Below are 17,696 nucleotides of genomic sequence, written 5' to 3' on the forward strand. Positions count from 1 at the left end.
TCAACAAAACAATTTTTTTTGCATGTTTTGTTTTTCTTTTCTTTTTTCAAATGGGCAGTCAGGAGAAGAAAGCTTTTTCTTATTTGCTACTTTAGCTGGAGAACAAGAAAACAGCAGCAGATGGACAACTGCATACATTCATCCATTTTGCTAGACTTTTCAACATTTGGTTTGTTTGATGGTGGAGTTTACTATTGTTTTCTTATTGCAAACAGTGAACATCTGGTTTGCCATCTAGTGCAGATGTGGCATAAGAGTGTGTCCTCTTTTCAGGATCACAACCACTGCTGCTTGCATGATGGACCTGAGGAGGTATCCACTGGATGAGCAAAACTGCACGCTGGAAATAGAGAGCTGTGAGTAATCCTTTCATTTACAGTATTAATTGATTATTTTATTAATCAATTTATTCTGTTTCTTTGTCAGTGATGAATTGTATAAAATCCCTAGACTGTTAGTGGTGGGGTGGTGGGTTTGAGCTAAAGATTGGAAATAAATATATACTGTTGATTTTCAACTACAGTATATCATTTTCAATCTATAGCCTGGGCTGTATCTGACATGTAAATGGGTCCTACAATTTGTAATATAATTCATATGACCCCAGGGCCCGAAATGAACAGTCGGCAAGTTCTGGCGAGTGACTCTCAGATGGCTGTCCGCCACCTGGCAAAAAATTTAATGTAAATGTAAATAAATGTAAAATTAATTGTTTACCGTATGTGACGTTAGCGCACCCTCTTTAACAACACGTGTTTGTTTCTATGCGGCTCTGAGGAAGGCAAATATAACGTTAGATGTGGAGCGTCAGCTGCTATCCATAGCATACAGGTCACTACTTGTAGCTCAGCTGACAGGAGTCAGACACACACATGCGTTTCACGAACACAGCAGCGTTATGATCGCATGGTGAAACGTTCCGGCTGAGCAATTTGAAATTTGATTGGACAAGAGGGATCCTAGCCGTGCTGATATTTCAGGATAACATCACGGGTGCTTCACTCTGTGTTATCACTCCGCTTCACAGCTGTTCTAAACATTTCCTTGATTTGGGTGCGTTCAAACAGCGCTCGCACCCAGGGACAATGGTATGGATTTAACTTTAATTATGAACGGTAAGCTGAAGTCATCTGTGCTAACCTCAAAGTAGCTAACATTAGCTTAGCTAGCTTGGAATCGGGAAAGTGCAGGCAGCTGTTGTTGCTTGCTTGGCAACAATTGGTAGTGCAATCCTGAGGGAACTATTTTTGTTGGCGGAGACGAATAACAGACAGAAATGATCTGTTGTCGCAACTTACTTGAAAGAATGCTATTATTACTTGATGAATAGCTTTGTTTATGCTGTATGCTGTTGTATAAAAGCAATATCACACTCGAGGTCATGCTGTTGTTGTCTAATATCGCCACGGCTGTGATTATCTTCATGACCAAATCACAGCCGTGACAATATTAGACAACAACATCACTCCCTCTCGTGTAATATTGCTTAAATCTATCTACTGTATCTATAAGCAGATATTTTACAATAACACATTTGGTGCCTGCAATACTGTAAAACCATGGTATTTTTGCCTAACGTTATCATACCGTCAAAGTCTCATACCGGCCCATGCCTACATTATAATTTGTGTAGGTAAATACATTGCACATTCATAAAACAAAAAAAACAAAAAAGATGTATCTGCGGTATCGTGATACTACCCAGTACCGTGATACTTTGGCTGGTATAGTATCGCAGGGTAAAATCTTGGTATCATGACAATACTAATATATATGGATATGTGACACAAAAACGTGTTTTCTTATTTTGGCCGGTTAGACTGTTTGGGCTCTATCGTTGCAGCGGCGCAGTTTCTAGGCCGAGCGCCAGCCGCAGCGCAAAGCAGTGGGCGTGGAAAGGCGCACTTGATATCGTCGTGCTGGCGCTAGATGCAGCCCAAAGCATTACAACCACGCCTTTTAGGCGTAAAATTATGCACCGTCATGCTCATTGGATAAGTGCAATAAACGAATCGCACGCTTGCCTTTTTAGCTCCAATTCCAGTGATCCCGCAAAACCAGACGAAAGCCAAACGCTCTGCCCCCCCCCCCCCTCCCTTCATCCAGTCTGTCTGTCTGCATTATAGGCTATTATTCCATATTATTATGCTTCTCAAACCAATCTAACTGCAGTTTCAATACTGCAAGCATGTAAATACGCTACACTATAGCACGATCAAAGTGAAAATAATGTTCTAAAGGCATCAGCTACAAAAATATAGCCTATCCCTATATGATGAGATTAATTTTATATTGGTGAAAGTTTGTTCAGAATGATATCGTTTTCTCTCCCCTGCTGCAGGTAGAATGATGCACATAAATATACCCTACATTATGTAAAGTCATTGCATAAATGTGTTTTTATTGTAAAACTAAATGTGAAGTTGGGCAAAGTTATTGGAGCGGACATCACAGTATAGCACATGACAGTAGAAGCGCGTTCTGAAGCGCGTTCCTCTGACACTTATCTAAATGACGTTAAATCGACAAAGGATATATATAGGCCCAGGAGGACATATATGTTTCACTTAGGGTGGTGTTTTAATTTCGATTATTTATTTGGTCCAATATTGAAATGTTCTACAATTGCAGGCTGTGTTACCATTACACATTATTTTAGATCGACCTTTTATATCTATTTCGCCTCATTTAGTTGCTATTTAGTAGCGAAATTGAGTACCCAATTGCATGCTGGGGCATTCACAGGCAGTCAGAGAGAGACAGTCGTATTGTGCCTGTCAGACTGCCTGCAGCCTCAAAGCGGTACACGGAGTTGTTTTACCCAGGCTGGACGCGTTGTCACACAGGCTTGTGACAGTAACTCAACGCGGAAGGATTTATTTCACAATAAACTGGTAAACGCACACCAATGCCTGCTCCTGTCAGTAGGAGAGAGGGAGAGAGTGACACAGGTAAGGGTGACAGAGGAGAGAGGGGAGGAATAGGCCTGCTTTTCAAAGGCGCAAGGCGCTAAATTAACGCCAGCTCGGAAGATAGGTATTTAGCGCCGACACGCCCACTTTGGCCCATTCTGGGACTGCGCCACGCCCATTCGGCCTAAAGCGCATTTGGCAGCGTAAAGCCATATTGATATCGTCCCAAAACAGGCGCAAGGCACGTTTTTTTGCGTTTAAGGCCCGTTTTAGCGCCGAAGGCCTGTGGGAGAATAGGGCCCAAACTGTTTGTGTGTACTTTGTGCACTGTCCATGGTGCTGAAATAGAGCACAAGCAGCGTCAGGTGAAGCCCATTACACTGCAAAAAGCCAGACAATTTTTGACCAGTTAACATCAGAGGATGTTGATTTTAATTATTTTGATAAACTCTACTAAGTTATGGATAGTATAGCAAATAGGTGGAATATGATGCCGGTGCCACCTAGTAGGAACAAAATCTGGTGCCAAGTAAGTTGATGCCTGTTTCAACAGCTCTCTAACCTTGCGAGGCAGCTGGATTCATGCCAGATCACGATCACCTGAAAAATCCATCTTGCCACACTGAAACACCAGTGGGTCGCACCAGATCAATCTAGTAAGAGAGTGGCATCAGCGGAGGTCCAAAATGTGTGACTCAGTAGCCAATGAATAGCCAGGAACGGGGCTCGCACTATATATGTTTGAATGCTAAAATAAAGCTGACTATACAATTTGATTCTTTAAACGTTGGACCCGTTCAAAGTACATCACAAACTGTCCATTTTGCTGCAACTCGACAGCGCTGCTTAATCCAGAACCTTACTTCCGGGAACTCTTGGAGTGAATGGAGATGTCGCGGCTCTTCTATACACACGGCTCTGGGTCGCACCAATCAGCATCCTATGAGGCAGCTACGGGCGGGTTTTAGGTGTGATGACAGTGAGAGCGAGCTCGTGATAGATGTAATAGACAGATGGTTCATCCAATCAACTTCCAAGTATGTTTTTTGAAAGTGGCTGCCCCTTTTAAATGGTTTCCCGAGTGAGTTCCCAGATGGTTCTGTGACACAAACCATCTGGCAGCGTCAGGTTAACGGCTCTTGCAGTATTTTTTGGGGGGTGGGTACTTGTATTACCTTTTTCTCACTTTACCACTGCACTCAGAGAGTATATATTGTCCTGATTGCCCCGATGCTGGCTGCAGGTCCAGGGCCAATGGATACACTGTTAGGGCTTTCAAACCGGCAGGGCTCCGTGCCGGTTCCGGTTCCGGAACCCACATTTGAACCGGTCGGCGCATTCAGACCGAAAAAATAATTGGTTCGGAACCTGAAAAGTTGGTTCTCAGCGGAAACAAAAGATAGTTGGTTTTTCCTTGGGAACCGTGACATCATCAGTGGGCATGTCTTATTCTAGGCTGTGAAAACGAGCAGGAAGGAGAAGAAGGCAGTGACAACATGGAGAAAAATAATTAGCAGTGGTCTCCTGAGGAAACAAATTAGGTACAAATTTTTAGTGGCGATTTGGGCATCTACCAAATTTCAAGAAAAGCTAGAAAGCAGTACAAGAAAGAGCAAGTTGTATGCTGAACTTGCGGAAGAGATGGCCAAGGCTGGGTTCACTCGAACGCCAGACCAAATAATTAATAAACATAAAAAACTGAAGAAGGACTACCGAATAATGTCCTCCCACTTTGGTTCCGCTTAACTCATTCATGGCCAAAGACGTCTTTGACGTGTTATCAGGAATAGCCCAGAGGGCCAATGACGTGTTTGACGTGTTTTTGTTTTTATTAGTGCAGCGCTTAGTTCAAACACTTCCCCAGCCTGTGACATGTTATCAGGTCCCCAGCCTCAAGGACAAGCCGACAACATGCGATCAAACACATACCGCAGCTGTTGTTTGAAATGAGCAGGAGGAAAAACAGAGAAACGCACTTCCTTGTAGAGAGGAGAAACGCCATTGAAACGCCCCTCGGCGCGCTGCACTGGTCGCCTTGCTGCAGGGCGAACCTGGATTGATTTGTTCGCGGTAGTCAAACCCGTGACGAACATGATCGATCCGGTTCCAGCGCCTGGTCCCAAAGCCAAGCCGGACCCGTTCCTGTGTCGCAGCATTCGTCCCAGCCCGAACGAGAGGAGGAAAACGATGCAGAGGCAGAGGAGGCTAGATGCTGATCTCAGACCAGATGGGTGTTCCCCTCCTATGCTAATTTGCGGGGGAAGAAGGTGCGATCCAGCAGCAGCTGTGGACAGAACTCTCTCTCTGTGTGTGTGTGTGTGTGTGTGTGTGTGTGTGTGTGTGTGTGTGTGTGTGTCTGTCTGTCTGTCTGTCTGTCTGTCTGTCTGTCTGTCTGTCTGTCTGTCTGTCTGTGTGTCTGTCTGTGTGTCTGTCTGCACACTCACTCACACTGAGTAAACTGTATTGTTGAATGTAAAAAAAGCACTTCATGTATATATATATATATATATATATTTTTTTTTGTCATTTGTGTCATAACGACACACATGGGCCCCGCGCACACACACACACACATTCACACTCACTCACACTGAGTAAACTGTATTGTTGAATGTAAAAAAAGCACTTCATGTATATATATATATATATATATATATATATATATATATATGTTTTGTCATTTGTGTCATAACGAATAATATTTACATGTCTGATGTCAATACAGTTCAAAATAAAAGAATTGAGAGCGAGTTCTGCCTGAGATTGTGTGCTTTACAAAAATGGCCTTTTCTCCTGTTTGTCTTCTCAGAGAGACCTTTTTGGTGAAAACAGGGTGTATATAAATGGCTATAAGTAGAGTACAGAACATGCTAAAAGCTCACTTTTTTTTCCCTGGTGAACCCAGAGACGTACATCTTCATTTTGAGGTATTGCAAATCACTTTGGTGCTAATAGATAATTTACTGTGGGTCTTGAAAGATGACAAACAATTATGAAAATATTTGGCCTGTGCTAAATATTGGCAGTCCTAAACTGGCCATGAATGAGTTAAACTGGTGTGAAGGCGGGCTGGTTCGCCAGAAAGCACCAAGGTTCTGAAACTCCAGAACGGAACCAGAGCCAGAACCAGAACCGTGTCTGTCTGAAAGTGGTATGTCTGATCTGCTGGCACAGTGGAGAGGGTGAAGGAGATAGAGGAGAATGGAACCTTACTGTACCTTCCATCCATCATCATGGGGAACGCGATTGCTGGGAAACAAAATGGATGAGCTTGGATGAGTTTAGTCAGAACTCAGTTGGATTACTGTGAATGCAGCCTAATGTGCGTCACATAGACATGGATACATGGTGTGATCGCGCTGGAAGGCCTTCAGCTGGTGCTAGCACCAGACAGAGACAAATAGAGCGTTAACTCATTCATGGCCAGTTTAGGACTGCCAATATTTAGCACAGGCCAAAGATTTTCATAATTGTTGGTCATCTTTCAAGACCCACAGTAAATGATCTATTAGCACCAAAGTGATTAGCAATACCTCAAAATGAAGATGTACGTCTCTGGGTTCACCAGGGAAAAAAAAGTGAGCTTTTAGCATGTTCTGTACTCTACTTATAGCCATTTATATACACCCTGTTTTCACCAAAAAGGTCTCTCTGAGAAGAGAAATTGCAGAAAATGGCATTTTTGTAAAGCACACAATCTCAGGCAGAACTCGCTCTCAATTCTTTTATTTTGAACTGTATTGACATCAGACATGTAAATATTATTCGTTATGACACAAATGACAAAACATATATATATATATATATATATATATATATATATATATACATGAAGTGCTTTTTTTACATTCAACAATACAGTTTACTCAGTGTGAGTGAGTGTGAATGTGTGTGTGTGTGTGCGCGGGGCCCATGTGTGTCTCTTTACATTACATTACATTTCGTCATTTAGCAGACCTAAATGACCGTCCTGACCGTCCTGACCTCATTCTGAGATGTGGGCTCACAATCGGCTCCTCATCTGAAATAAAAGCAACATATCCTCAGTAAACTATATAATCACATTTAGTACAGAGACAGTGTAGTGTACTAGTGTCTCAGTAAACTATATGATCATAGAATGCAGAGATCAGTGTAGTCTCTCTCTCACACACACACACACACACACACACACACACACTCCTTACCGCGAGATCATCCGGGTCCTGTCGCATTGGAGTCCAGTCTTCCTCGCCCTCGACAGGAAAGTGGCCGTGCTGCTTGGCTCTGTGTGAAAGCCATTTCTGTGGCGAGGCTGCTGTTCTCCTCCTCACAAAGTTGTGACTCCGTCTCGTCTCTTTCGGGCTGGCACACAGGAACGGGGTCCAAGGACCAGGATCGATCATGTTGGTCACGGGTTTGACTACCGCGAACAACTGATCGATGTCCGCTGCCCTGCAGCAAGGCGACCAGCTCGTGAAGCGCGCCGAGGGGCGTTTCAATGGCGTTTCTCCTCTCTGCACAAGGAAGCGCGTTTCTCTGTTTTCTGTTTTTCCTCCTGCTCATTTCAAAACAACAGCTGCGGTATGTGTTTGTTCACGTGTTGTCGGCTTGACTTTGAGGCCATGGACCTGATACCATGTCACAGGCTGGGGAAGTCTTTGAACTACGCGCTGCACTAATAAAAACAAAAACACGTCAAACACGTCATTGGCTGGGAGGGCTATTCCTGATAACACGTTAAAGACGTCTTTGGCCATGAATGAGTTAAGGGTGAAGGAGGTGGTTTCGCCATTTTTGTCAACTGGCTGTTGGCTTCCAGTCATATTGCCACGGGAGTTTTCAGATGACATTGCTCTTGTTTACATTCCGCTTTAGGCTGATTGTCCTCGCATGGCATAACAGCATTCACTCAGTAATCACAGCATCCCAGCACCTGCATGGCATTGGTGACAATCAACTATCAATTAGGTTGAAAGTTCACTTTCCTACATACTCCCCACATTCTCTCCAACACGATTTTGATCCATCCTATTCACAATAAGAGGAGTTATGAAAAAACAGCTGCCTACTTCCCAGTGGAACTCTCCAAAATGTTGCATTTTGTTACTTTGTGAGTTTCAATGAAAATGTCAACCAGACTTCCTCACGAATCTCCTGTTCAAGTTCACCTTCCCATTTCTGCCTAGTATGAGATGTGTTATCTTGCCTCAAAGACCTGTGCAAAGTACTTACTGGTTTTCCCACATTACATTGAATTAGAGCAGAAATATTGCTCAAGGAGAGATGACACATTTTGGATGGCTGCATAAGGAACTGTGAATCTAGATTTGTTGCTGATTTTAAGCATGTCCCCTTCTCCTCCGCACTTACTAAAGCAATATGTCAAATGTAAAACGGGAGTTTAAGACCTGGGCTTTGTTGTGTGCAAATGCAATTGTGTATGCAGCTCCATCGCTACAGATCACAACGTGATACATCTGGTAGTGCCCAGATACAAGCCAATTGTCCAGCAGCAGTCTCTTGCCACTGAGATTGTGAGAGTGTTTTCACAGAAATCTATAAGTCTCTACAGGACAAGAATCTTTACTGTGGGATGCGTGATGAGCATATTGGAGGGCTCTCCCACTGCATAGAGATTGCATCAATTTATGTGCACACACTACAATTGAACACAACCATGAAAGCAATCTGCTGTGTTCCAAATAACCCCTGAAAGAAAAATAAAAAAATAATAAAAATAAATCCATCCTCAGAAGGAAAGAAGGGGGTTTTCAGTCCCAATGATAGGGAGAAAGTTAATTCTACCTTAAGAGACTACACACAACACCAACCAAGATTTAACAATATTTATTGAATGTAAGATTGTCTTTGGCGGAGAGCTCCTTGGCCAAAAGGGGGATCAGCCACGTGACCGGGAATCGGCCACGTGATGGATGATCAGCCACGTGACGGCGGACCTGCCATGGATTGGCAGGGGCGTCGGAACCCTCCCCCTTTAGGAGAGGAGCCTTCACCTGGTGGTGCTGGGGTGGAAGCCGGGGAGGTGGTGGGTTGACGCTGCAATGCATAGGAGACAAGAGCAATAGACAGGTAGGAGGGGGCCTCCTTTTAAACAGACCGCTTGGACAAATGGTAGGTTGTTATTGGATAATTGAATGAGATGACGTAACTAGTTCCGTCTCTTGGTAGAACTTCCGTAAACTCCCATTTCTACCTTAAGAGACTACACACAACACCAACCAAGATTTAACAATATTTATTGAATGTAAGATTGTCTTTGGCGGAGAGCTCCTTGGCCAAAAGGGGGATCAGCCACGTGACCGGGAATCGGCCACGTGACGGATGATCAGCCACGTGACGGCGGACCTGCCATGGATTGGCAGGGGCGTCGGAACCCTCCCCAAAAATGTAATTTATCAAGACTTAGAGAATGTAATTGTGGGCTTACCATTTTACCTTTACAGAGCCATAGATCTCTGGGCCTCGAGCACAGAGGAAGGATCATGCCTTACGTAGGAGGCATAGGCGGCCGAGGACCACCTTCCCAGGATTTTGATGGTAGCGGTAGGAACCCCCTGCTTGGCGGCAGTGGTTGCCGCTCCTATTCTTAGTGAGTGAGGGGAGAAACGGTGGGAAGGAAGGCCGCAGTGTTTCAGCAGGGAGTGCAAGTGAGAGGAAAACCAGGACTTGGATAGGGGGAAACCACCTGGGAGTAGAAAAAGAGGTGCATGGTTAGAGGAATTTTTACGCCTGAGGAGATACTTAACCATAGCTGAGTGAGGGCAAAAGCGCCCGTGCAAACTAGAAATCATAATCTGACAGCCTATGCCAGCCTGGTCAGTTTTGGAGTGCTTCAGGAAAAGGCTATAGTAATTTGGGAAGAAGCACAGGTCTGAGAAGCAGACGTCGCGGGATGGATCGAAGCTTGATGAGCAGGTGGCAAACTCCCCACAACGAAGAAACCCATAGAATGCGAGGAAGAGGACTGCCTCTAAGAGGGCATCTAAGTAGGGAGAGAAGAGACCCTGCCGGAGTGATGAGACCAAGGTGTGCAGGATATCTATAGTGATGGGTGCACGGCTATTAGGGAGAGTGGGTGAGCATTTTTTGAAGCCTTTGAGAAGAAGGCGAATCGAAGGGTTAGAAAACAGACTAGGGAAACAAGGGTCAAGACAGCGGGCGTGGAATTGGATACCAGCAACTAGGCCGTGAATGGAATGGGGTTGCAGACGGCGTGAATCGAAACAGAACACTAGGAATGCCGAAACGGATGAGGGGAGCACCGGCAACAGAGAAATGTGATGCAAGTTACAGAAACTGGAGAACTGGTTCCAAGACCGATCATAGCTTTTAATTGTGGAAGGGGCTAAGGCGGCTCTCATGTAGTTTTTGGCTGAGGCCAGGAGATGAGCCAGAGAAGGACTCAGTACAGGACAAGTTGGGAGAAAGACGGGCAGGCTACCGGGAGGACCTGGGCAGATGGGCACCTGGCGTGAAAAGCCTGAAATTTGAAACGGGACAAACAGACAGCTACAATGTTGAAGTGACCGGGGATGTGCTCTGCTGACATAACGAAATTATGCATAACGGACAGCCAGGTGATGCGGCGCATGAAAGCCATGATGGATGGGGAGGCGGAGCGTCTTTTATTTATGATCGAGACTGTGGTTTCGTTATCGCAGTTAATGACTATGCGCTTGCGAGACCAGTGTGGACCCCAAATAAAGCATGCTACAGCTATGGGGTAGATCTCGTAGAGCGCTATTGATAGCTCGCTGTGATGAAGCCGGGAAAACTCAGTGGGCCACTTTTCAGCGAACCACTCGCCTCTGAAATACCCCCCAAAACCCACTGATGGAGCCGCATCAGTGAAAAGCTTGAGAAATGCCGTTCCAGTGATCGAGGAGCCAGGCCCAGAAAGCAACATCTGAGCGGCAGCCGTCGTCCAGTTCTACCAGGTCTGTAAGAGACTCTGTAGAACTAGCAAGGACTAGGAGGCGAGAAATAAATGAACGTCCCTGCGGGATAATACGCATCGCATAGTTGAAGTGACCGAGGAGGGACAGAAGATCGCATTTAGACATGGACTGGCCAATTACGAATGCATTAATCAGTTGGCGAATGCGCGCCAATTTCTCAGCCGGAAGGGAGGCTTTCATCTCAACTGAATCTAAACAGATACCGAGGAACTCTAGGGAGTGGAACGGCCCGAGGACAGTGGGACGCCGAGGTGGGAGAACAGGGAGGACAATTTCCCCAGGGCGGAACTTGGAGAGGCTGAGGGAAAATCAATTAGTTGGATTAATTGGAAATCATCCAGCAGGTGGAGAACGAACGGAAGCCTAGTTTTGTTTAACAAAATCCAGCACAGCGCTTCAGACAGGGAATTGAAGATGTGAGGACTGCTTTTGCACCCGAACGTTAGACGGACGGCAAAATAGAACTTTGAGTGCCATTTAGCTCCGAACATGGGCCATTGAGACGGGTGAAGTGGCATGACTTTAAATGCATCAGATATATCGGCTTTAGCTAGCCAAGCCCCTGGACCAGCTATCTTAATCAGGTGAATAGCGTCATCGATTGAAGCATAATAAAGTGAAAACAGCTCAGATGGAATCATGCTATTAACGCTAGGGCAAGGGCCGGATCGGGGAGCAGACATGTCTAGGATAAGTCGTTTCTTCCCCGAGTACTTTCTAGTTGCTATGCCCAGTGGATTTGTGCGAAACACAGGGAAGGGCGGGTTGCTGAAGGGACCAATCATGAACACTTTAATTATCTCCTTCTCCAATAACGTGGTTACAGTGTCCGGCTCTTTCAGTGCGGATTGAAGATTGGTGGCTTCGTAAGAGCCGGTGAGCTCAGAAAGGACGCCCACCCGGAAACCCTGTGACAAGCCGGTCAGGAGATAATCTACAAATACTGGGTCAGGATGGTCAGAGAGTGCTTCGGCAAGGGCAGGGATGTGAATAGGGGTGGAGGGATGTTTCCTCAGAAAGGCTTGGTAAGCCGAGGGAATTTCCTCTGCTGGGCCCCTCTGCCTTCTGGGCGAAAGCGGCGAGGGCACGTGGATTTGGGGTGGGGGTCCTTGCAGAAACTACAGACATGAGAAAAGATGCATTTAGCAAAAGCGCACGCATTTTCATTATAATTGTTACAGATGGGGATGTTATTGAAGAAGTGGACCTCTCTTCCTCTGGCATCGTAAGAAAAAGGTTTTTCTCCGACCCCGGAGCTGGTGGATGCCATGGGGAACCTCTGAGATGAGAAAATGGAACGGGGCGGGGCAGCAGTTGCGCTAGATGGGAATGTCATTGTGGGGCACATGTCGGCTGTGTGGCCGACTGCCTGGCAGGAGTAGCAGGACACTGCGCGATGTCCACCGACATGAAGGATGAGCAGCTCAGTGTCAATGCATGACCAGTCGAGCAGGGAGTTGTAGCGGGAGATGAAGAGGGCGGCTTTTGCTGAGAACTCACGGTGATATTCATAGAAAATGTTCCCAGCATACCGGCGCTTCAGCTCGCAGATCAGGGCAATGTAGGAGTCGAGCTCTTGCCTACGGGCCGGATATATTTCACATATTGTGTCTCTAAAGACACTGAACGCCGTGACAAACTCGCAAATGTTAAGGGGCCTGTACAGACGTGGATCAGAAGCTTTGATGGAAACCGCCACGTCCCCCTCGCAAATTGTGCGGCTGACGGACTCAGGAGAGGGGAGGAGGAGAGATGCTAGATTAATATCCCTGCCCAGGAGAATATCAGCTTTATTTTTGGGGGAGATTGCCACGATGGGAGAGATGAACGGCTTACCGGAGGGGGCAACAGGGATTGCTGTAGCCAGCGAGAAGGCTTGGTTCCGCTGGCCTTGGGCTGGAAGGGCTGGAAGTGGAGGGGCGGGCTGTGAGCTGGGCCCGGCGAACCCTCCACCTTCAATGAGACTGAGGCGGTTATTGATGACCCCCACTGAGTTGGCTAGGGAGGAGACAGCGGACAAGAGGACTGCCATAGCAGCAGGGTCGGGGACGACGACGGCAGTGTTTCCCTCTGCAGATGTTGAGGGGGCTGGTGCAATAATGACCAGGGGAAAAGGTAGGGGGGTTGGGAATGGCGGGGGAATGGGCAGGGAGGAGGAGAGGGTGAAGGGGGTTTGGCCGAAGGGAGATGGGCTGGGTAGCTGGACCGGAATGGCATGATACTGCCCTGACGGGTCGCCGACCACTCCTGGTGGGCCGCCAACTTGGCCTTGGTTGAAGTAAATCACAGGGGGTTTTTGGGCAGGAACGGCTTTCGCTTTCCTGTGTTTGCCCTTTGCTTTGCTGGCAGGTTCAGGGGTTACCGCTGGAGCTTGATCCATGGAAGCAGATAGAAGATGCACGAGGTCTGCTCGATTTAGACTGAGATCTGGTGCTATAAGAAAAGAAAGAAGTTAGGATTTAAGCATATGACATGCTGGATGCTAAATAAAGTAAACAAAGGATGTTACTAAGATTTTTTAATTTACTTATTTATTTATTTTATTTTTTATAAAACATTAAATATACTTTTAATTTATCTATTTTATTATTATCTCTAGCACTAAGCCTATTGGATCTAATATTTATTACAAAAACAATGAATTAGTTCAAGCATAAGCTGAAGCCAGAACCACATGCAGCTGTGACAGATAGAAGGAGCCTTGAATTAAATTGAGCAAGAAGCCATTTTGGCCTGAAGGACAGGCAACAGCAAAACCGACGATTATCGCCATTTTGCCTGAAAGCATGCAACGGGAGACGGACCGACCGAATAGTGTCGCATCTTGCATTTGCCATGCACATCTTTGGCAACACTAAACCAGCCACGCGCATGCGCAGTATAGCATGGAAGCCGGTGGCTAGCCGGGTAGCTAGCGCGCTACTCAGCATAGGCCGGAAAAGTTTACAAGGGTTATACTTTATCTAAATGACTGGGATTGGATCGATGGATTGGATGCGTAAGAGAGGAAACATGCTATGAAAAAGAAAAGGTTGACTGGAAACTGGGACTAGAGAGGCATGTTGTTAAAAACCCGATTGGACACGGGATAGGGATACGGCCGCAGGCAACAGGGACAGAGTTGCTCAGGGATTGGCACCCGGCCTGCAATGAGTGCAGCAGCATTGCCGCAACGTAGACTGAAACCAGGGACTAAATGCATGTTTGATAATACCCGATTGGACACGGGGCCCGATTGGACACGGGAGAGGGAAGCAGCCGTATGCACCAGGGACAGAGTTGCTCAGGGCTTGGCACCCGGCCTGCAATGAGTGCAGCCGCAATGTTGACTGAACCCAGAGATTACATGCATGTTTGATCATACCCGATTGGACACGGGACCCGATTGGACACGGGCATATTTGATAAACCCCGATTGGACACGGGACCCGATTGGACACGGGCATATTTGATAAACCCCGATTGGACATGGGAGGGAAGCGGCCACTGTTGGCAGGTACAGATTGCTCTAGGATTACACACCCAACATGAATGAGCGCCTCTCTGCAGCGTGATGAAAACATTAGCGTTAGCAATAGCTACCCACGATTTGGGCTCGCTTCATTTGTGAATGAGGAACAGCAACAGAATGACAACAAGTTTGAGGGGGATCGCTCAAGACCGACTCACGTATGCCCAGACCGATCAGAGCTGATCTGACTTGGAAATCAGACCAAGCGTAGAAGTCGACAGGAGGAGAGAGCCTTGAGCTGCGGCGGAGCGACGGCGGTGGGACATCCGAACCTGGAGCTGGCGAGTCTGACATGCTTTGGACGCTGCAATGCATAGGAGACAAGAGCAATAGACAGGTAGGAGGGGGCCTCCTTTTAAACAGACCGCTTGGACAAATGGTAGGTTGTTATTGGATAATTGAATGAGATGACGTAACTAGTTCCGTCTCTTGGTAGAACTTCCGTAAACTCCCATGTCTGTCCAAAATAAACTGAAGAGGAACATTTAGGATGGAGAGGATTGGAGCAGCAGAATAGTGTGAAGGCAAAGGGCAAACCAATTAAACCTTTTTTGTCAACAAGTTTGACAAGGTGAGCCCAGAGCAGACCCATTTCTCTGTCTCTCACTCACTGATGACAGTGCAGCTGCTTACATCATGGCCCTCCCCCCCCCCCATTCACCCCCCCCCCCCCCCCCCACTGACTTGATCCTACCCCCCTAAAGGACTGCACTTTTAAATTGTGTGATTGTTTTGTGACTTTTCTCTATATCGCTCTGTCTGCTACTCTTGATGTGACCGCCATGCTGCATACTTGCACTAAGACAAATTCCTTGTTTTTAAACTGATTACTTACTGTGGCTATTTAAAGTGAATCTTGAATCTTGAATCAATTTACAGTATATACCCAGGTATTCTTCCTGGGGTCCAACAGGCGCAATCAACAAACCTGATATCCATCTTAAATAATATTGCCCACACCTTTTTAGCTACAGCTATAGAGCGTAATTATTATCCTCCACCTCATCCCTCCAAGGCACAACACCGGGCGCTTTAGCATTTTGTGCCAACTGCTATCACATCGTACAGCACTTACATGGTCATCTTTCATATACTATATATATATATATATCTAATGCATCCCCTATTCATATTTCAAATATTTAAGGCTATAAGTCACTCTGTCGCAATTTTTTTTTAGGCCATAAGGCCACATGCCAGGGGACAAATGAGAGGACAAATGTGTGTGTGTGTGTGTGTGTGTGTGTGTGTGTGTGTGTGTGTGTGTGTGTGTGTGTGTGTGTGTGTGTGTGTGTGTGTGTGTGTGTATGTGTGTGTGTGTGTGTGTGTGTGTGTGTGTGAGTGAAAGGGAGGTGTGTGTTCGTGTTCATACCAATTGGCTGGGGAGGGGGGGCGGCAATTTCGAAATGCATGGTGGCAGAGGCAGGGGTGAGCTGCCAAATTGTATTATGTGGTCGCAACTATTGCGAATTCACGCTTGTTTACATATATATTACTATTTGCTGCTGCATGACCCAATTTACCTAGGGATCATCAAAGTTTCATCTTATCTTATCTTATCTAAGCGCTGTTATAGCTACTCAGACATTATGCAAAACACAACTAGGTTGGAAAACATCAAAAGAAAATTATGCAAACATGACAGTGGAATAATTGATGTTTAGATACCCAGAATAGCCTCAAATCAATGCCCAAATTAAAATATATATATATATAATAAATAAAATATAAAAGCACATAATCACATTTATATGCATATACAGTACTGTACAATAAAAAAAAGACACCATCATCTATTGCTATCTATCTGTATAATACATCTTTCAATGTCATTCCTCACTTGAAGTTAAGAGCACAAAGAGCCACTCTGCATGTCAAAATATTTGGCCAATATCATAAAGTTTTGTGGCTCATTTTCCACAAAGAACTTGTGCTATGTTTTCACCAAGGCTACAGCTAAGCTACACATAAGGTCAGAGTCTGGGGGAAGATGAGGACACAGTATTGTAGCAGCTTGATGTTCACGCTACCCTAATGAGGATGACCTTCATGCTGCCTGCCATTACACAATACTGCTTGCCTGTCATCTATTGTTTCTCTTGCCAAGAGAAGCAATGAGCAAAAATGCCTTTCTTCAAACATAATTGGGGCCCTGGTATGCCTCTGCTATACATTGGTGTAGAGCTTGTAACTGCAAATGTTACCTCATGCTGTGCAGTGTTCATTTAAACGACTTGTTTGGACATAGGCCTATAGTTGAGTGCACCGGCAGGCAAGTGAGGTGGAGAGAGGGACACTGAGTTTACAAATGAGCATAACACATCGAAACCAAGCACACATCACGGGAATAGTATCTGTATGTGTGTATTTGTACGTGTGTGTGTGTGTGTGTGTGTGTGTGTGTGTGTGTGTGTGTGTGTGTGTGTGTGTGTGTGTGTGTGTGTGCGTGCGTGCGTGCGTGCGTGCGTGCGTGCATGGATACATGGATACATGGATGTGTGCACACCGCCCTCTCTCACCTAGAGGGGAAGGATACCTATGTGAGAATGCTGTTTGTGGACTACAGCTCAGCATTCAACACCATAGTACCCTCCAGGCTGGTAAGCAAGCTCAAGGATCTGGGACTAAACACAGCAATGTGTGACTGGATCCTGGACTTTCTGACAGACCGCCGCCAGGTGGTGAGAGTGGGCAACCTCACCTCCTCCCCACTGACCATCAGCATAGGAGCGCCCCAGGGATGCGTCTCCAGCCCCTTCTGGTACGACCTCTACACCCACGACTGGGTGGCGACTCAAACCTCGAACACCATCGTGAAGTTTGCAGATGACACAGCAGTCATGGGGCTGATCTCCAAGAGCGACGAGACGGCCTACAGAGAGGAGGTGGAGGCCCTGGAACAATGGTGCCAGGACAACCACCTCTCTCTAAACGTCTCCAAGACCAAGGAGATCATTGTAGACTACAGGAGGGGGGGGGGGGGGGGGGCGGGGGGGGGGGGGGGGGGGCACACATCCCCCAATCACCATCAATGGCACAGTGGTGGAAAGGGTGGACAGATTCAAGATTCAAGATTCAAGATTTTTATTGTCACTCCGTAGTACAAGTAACACGTGTGAAATTCTTGTGCTGTGAACTCCGTTTACAACATAGTACAAATATAACAGGGCATATGAGTGCAAAAACAACAAAAGACACAACAAGCAATAAGGCAGTAGAGTGATAAGACAAGTCAGAGAAAGTGGCATATTCACTGCACATAGGTGCACATGTCATGTGCATACTTGGACGTACTTAAATATTTTGAATTCG

The 17,696-nt window shown here is 46.1% G+C and overlaps 1 protein-coding gene across 2 annotated transcripts in view; it reads left to right on the forward strand.

The window, feature by feature from the left end:
- The window catches only part of gabrb2b (gamma-aminobutyric acid type A receptor subunit beta2b), a gene marked incomplete at both ends in the record, with an annotated part of 306,515 nt that overhangs the window by 200,083 nt on the left and 88,736 nt on the right, over positions 1 to 17,696 (forward strand). For both annotated transcript variants that reach the window (XM_083640938.1, XM_083640939.1), the window contains one exon: positions 274 to 356. In XM_083640938.1, coding sequence (XP_083497064.1) covers positions 274 to 356 — 83 coding nt within the window. The remainder of the gene's footprint in view (positions 1 to 273; positions 357 to 17,696) is intronic.

This window comes from Poromitra crassiceps (assembly GCF_964638095.1).
Source record: "Poromitra crassiceps genome assembly, chromosome: 1".
NCBI lineage: Eukaryota > Metazoa > Chordata > Actinopteri > Beryciformes > Melamphaidae > Poromitra > Poromitra crassiceps.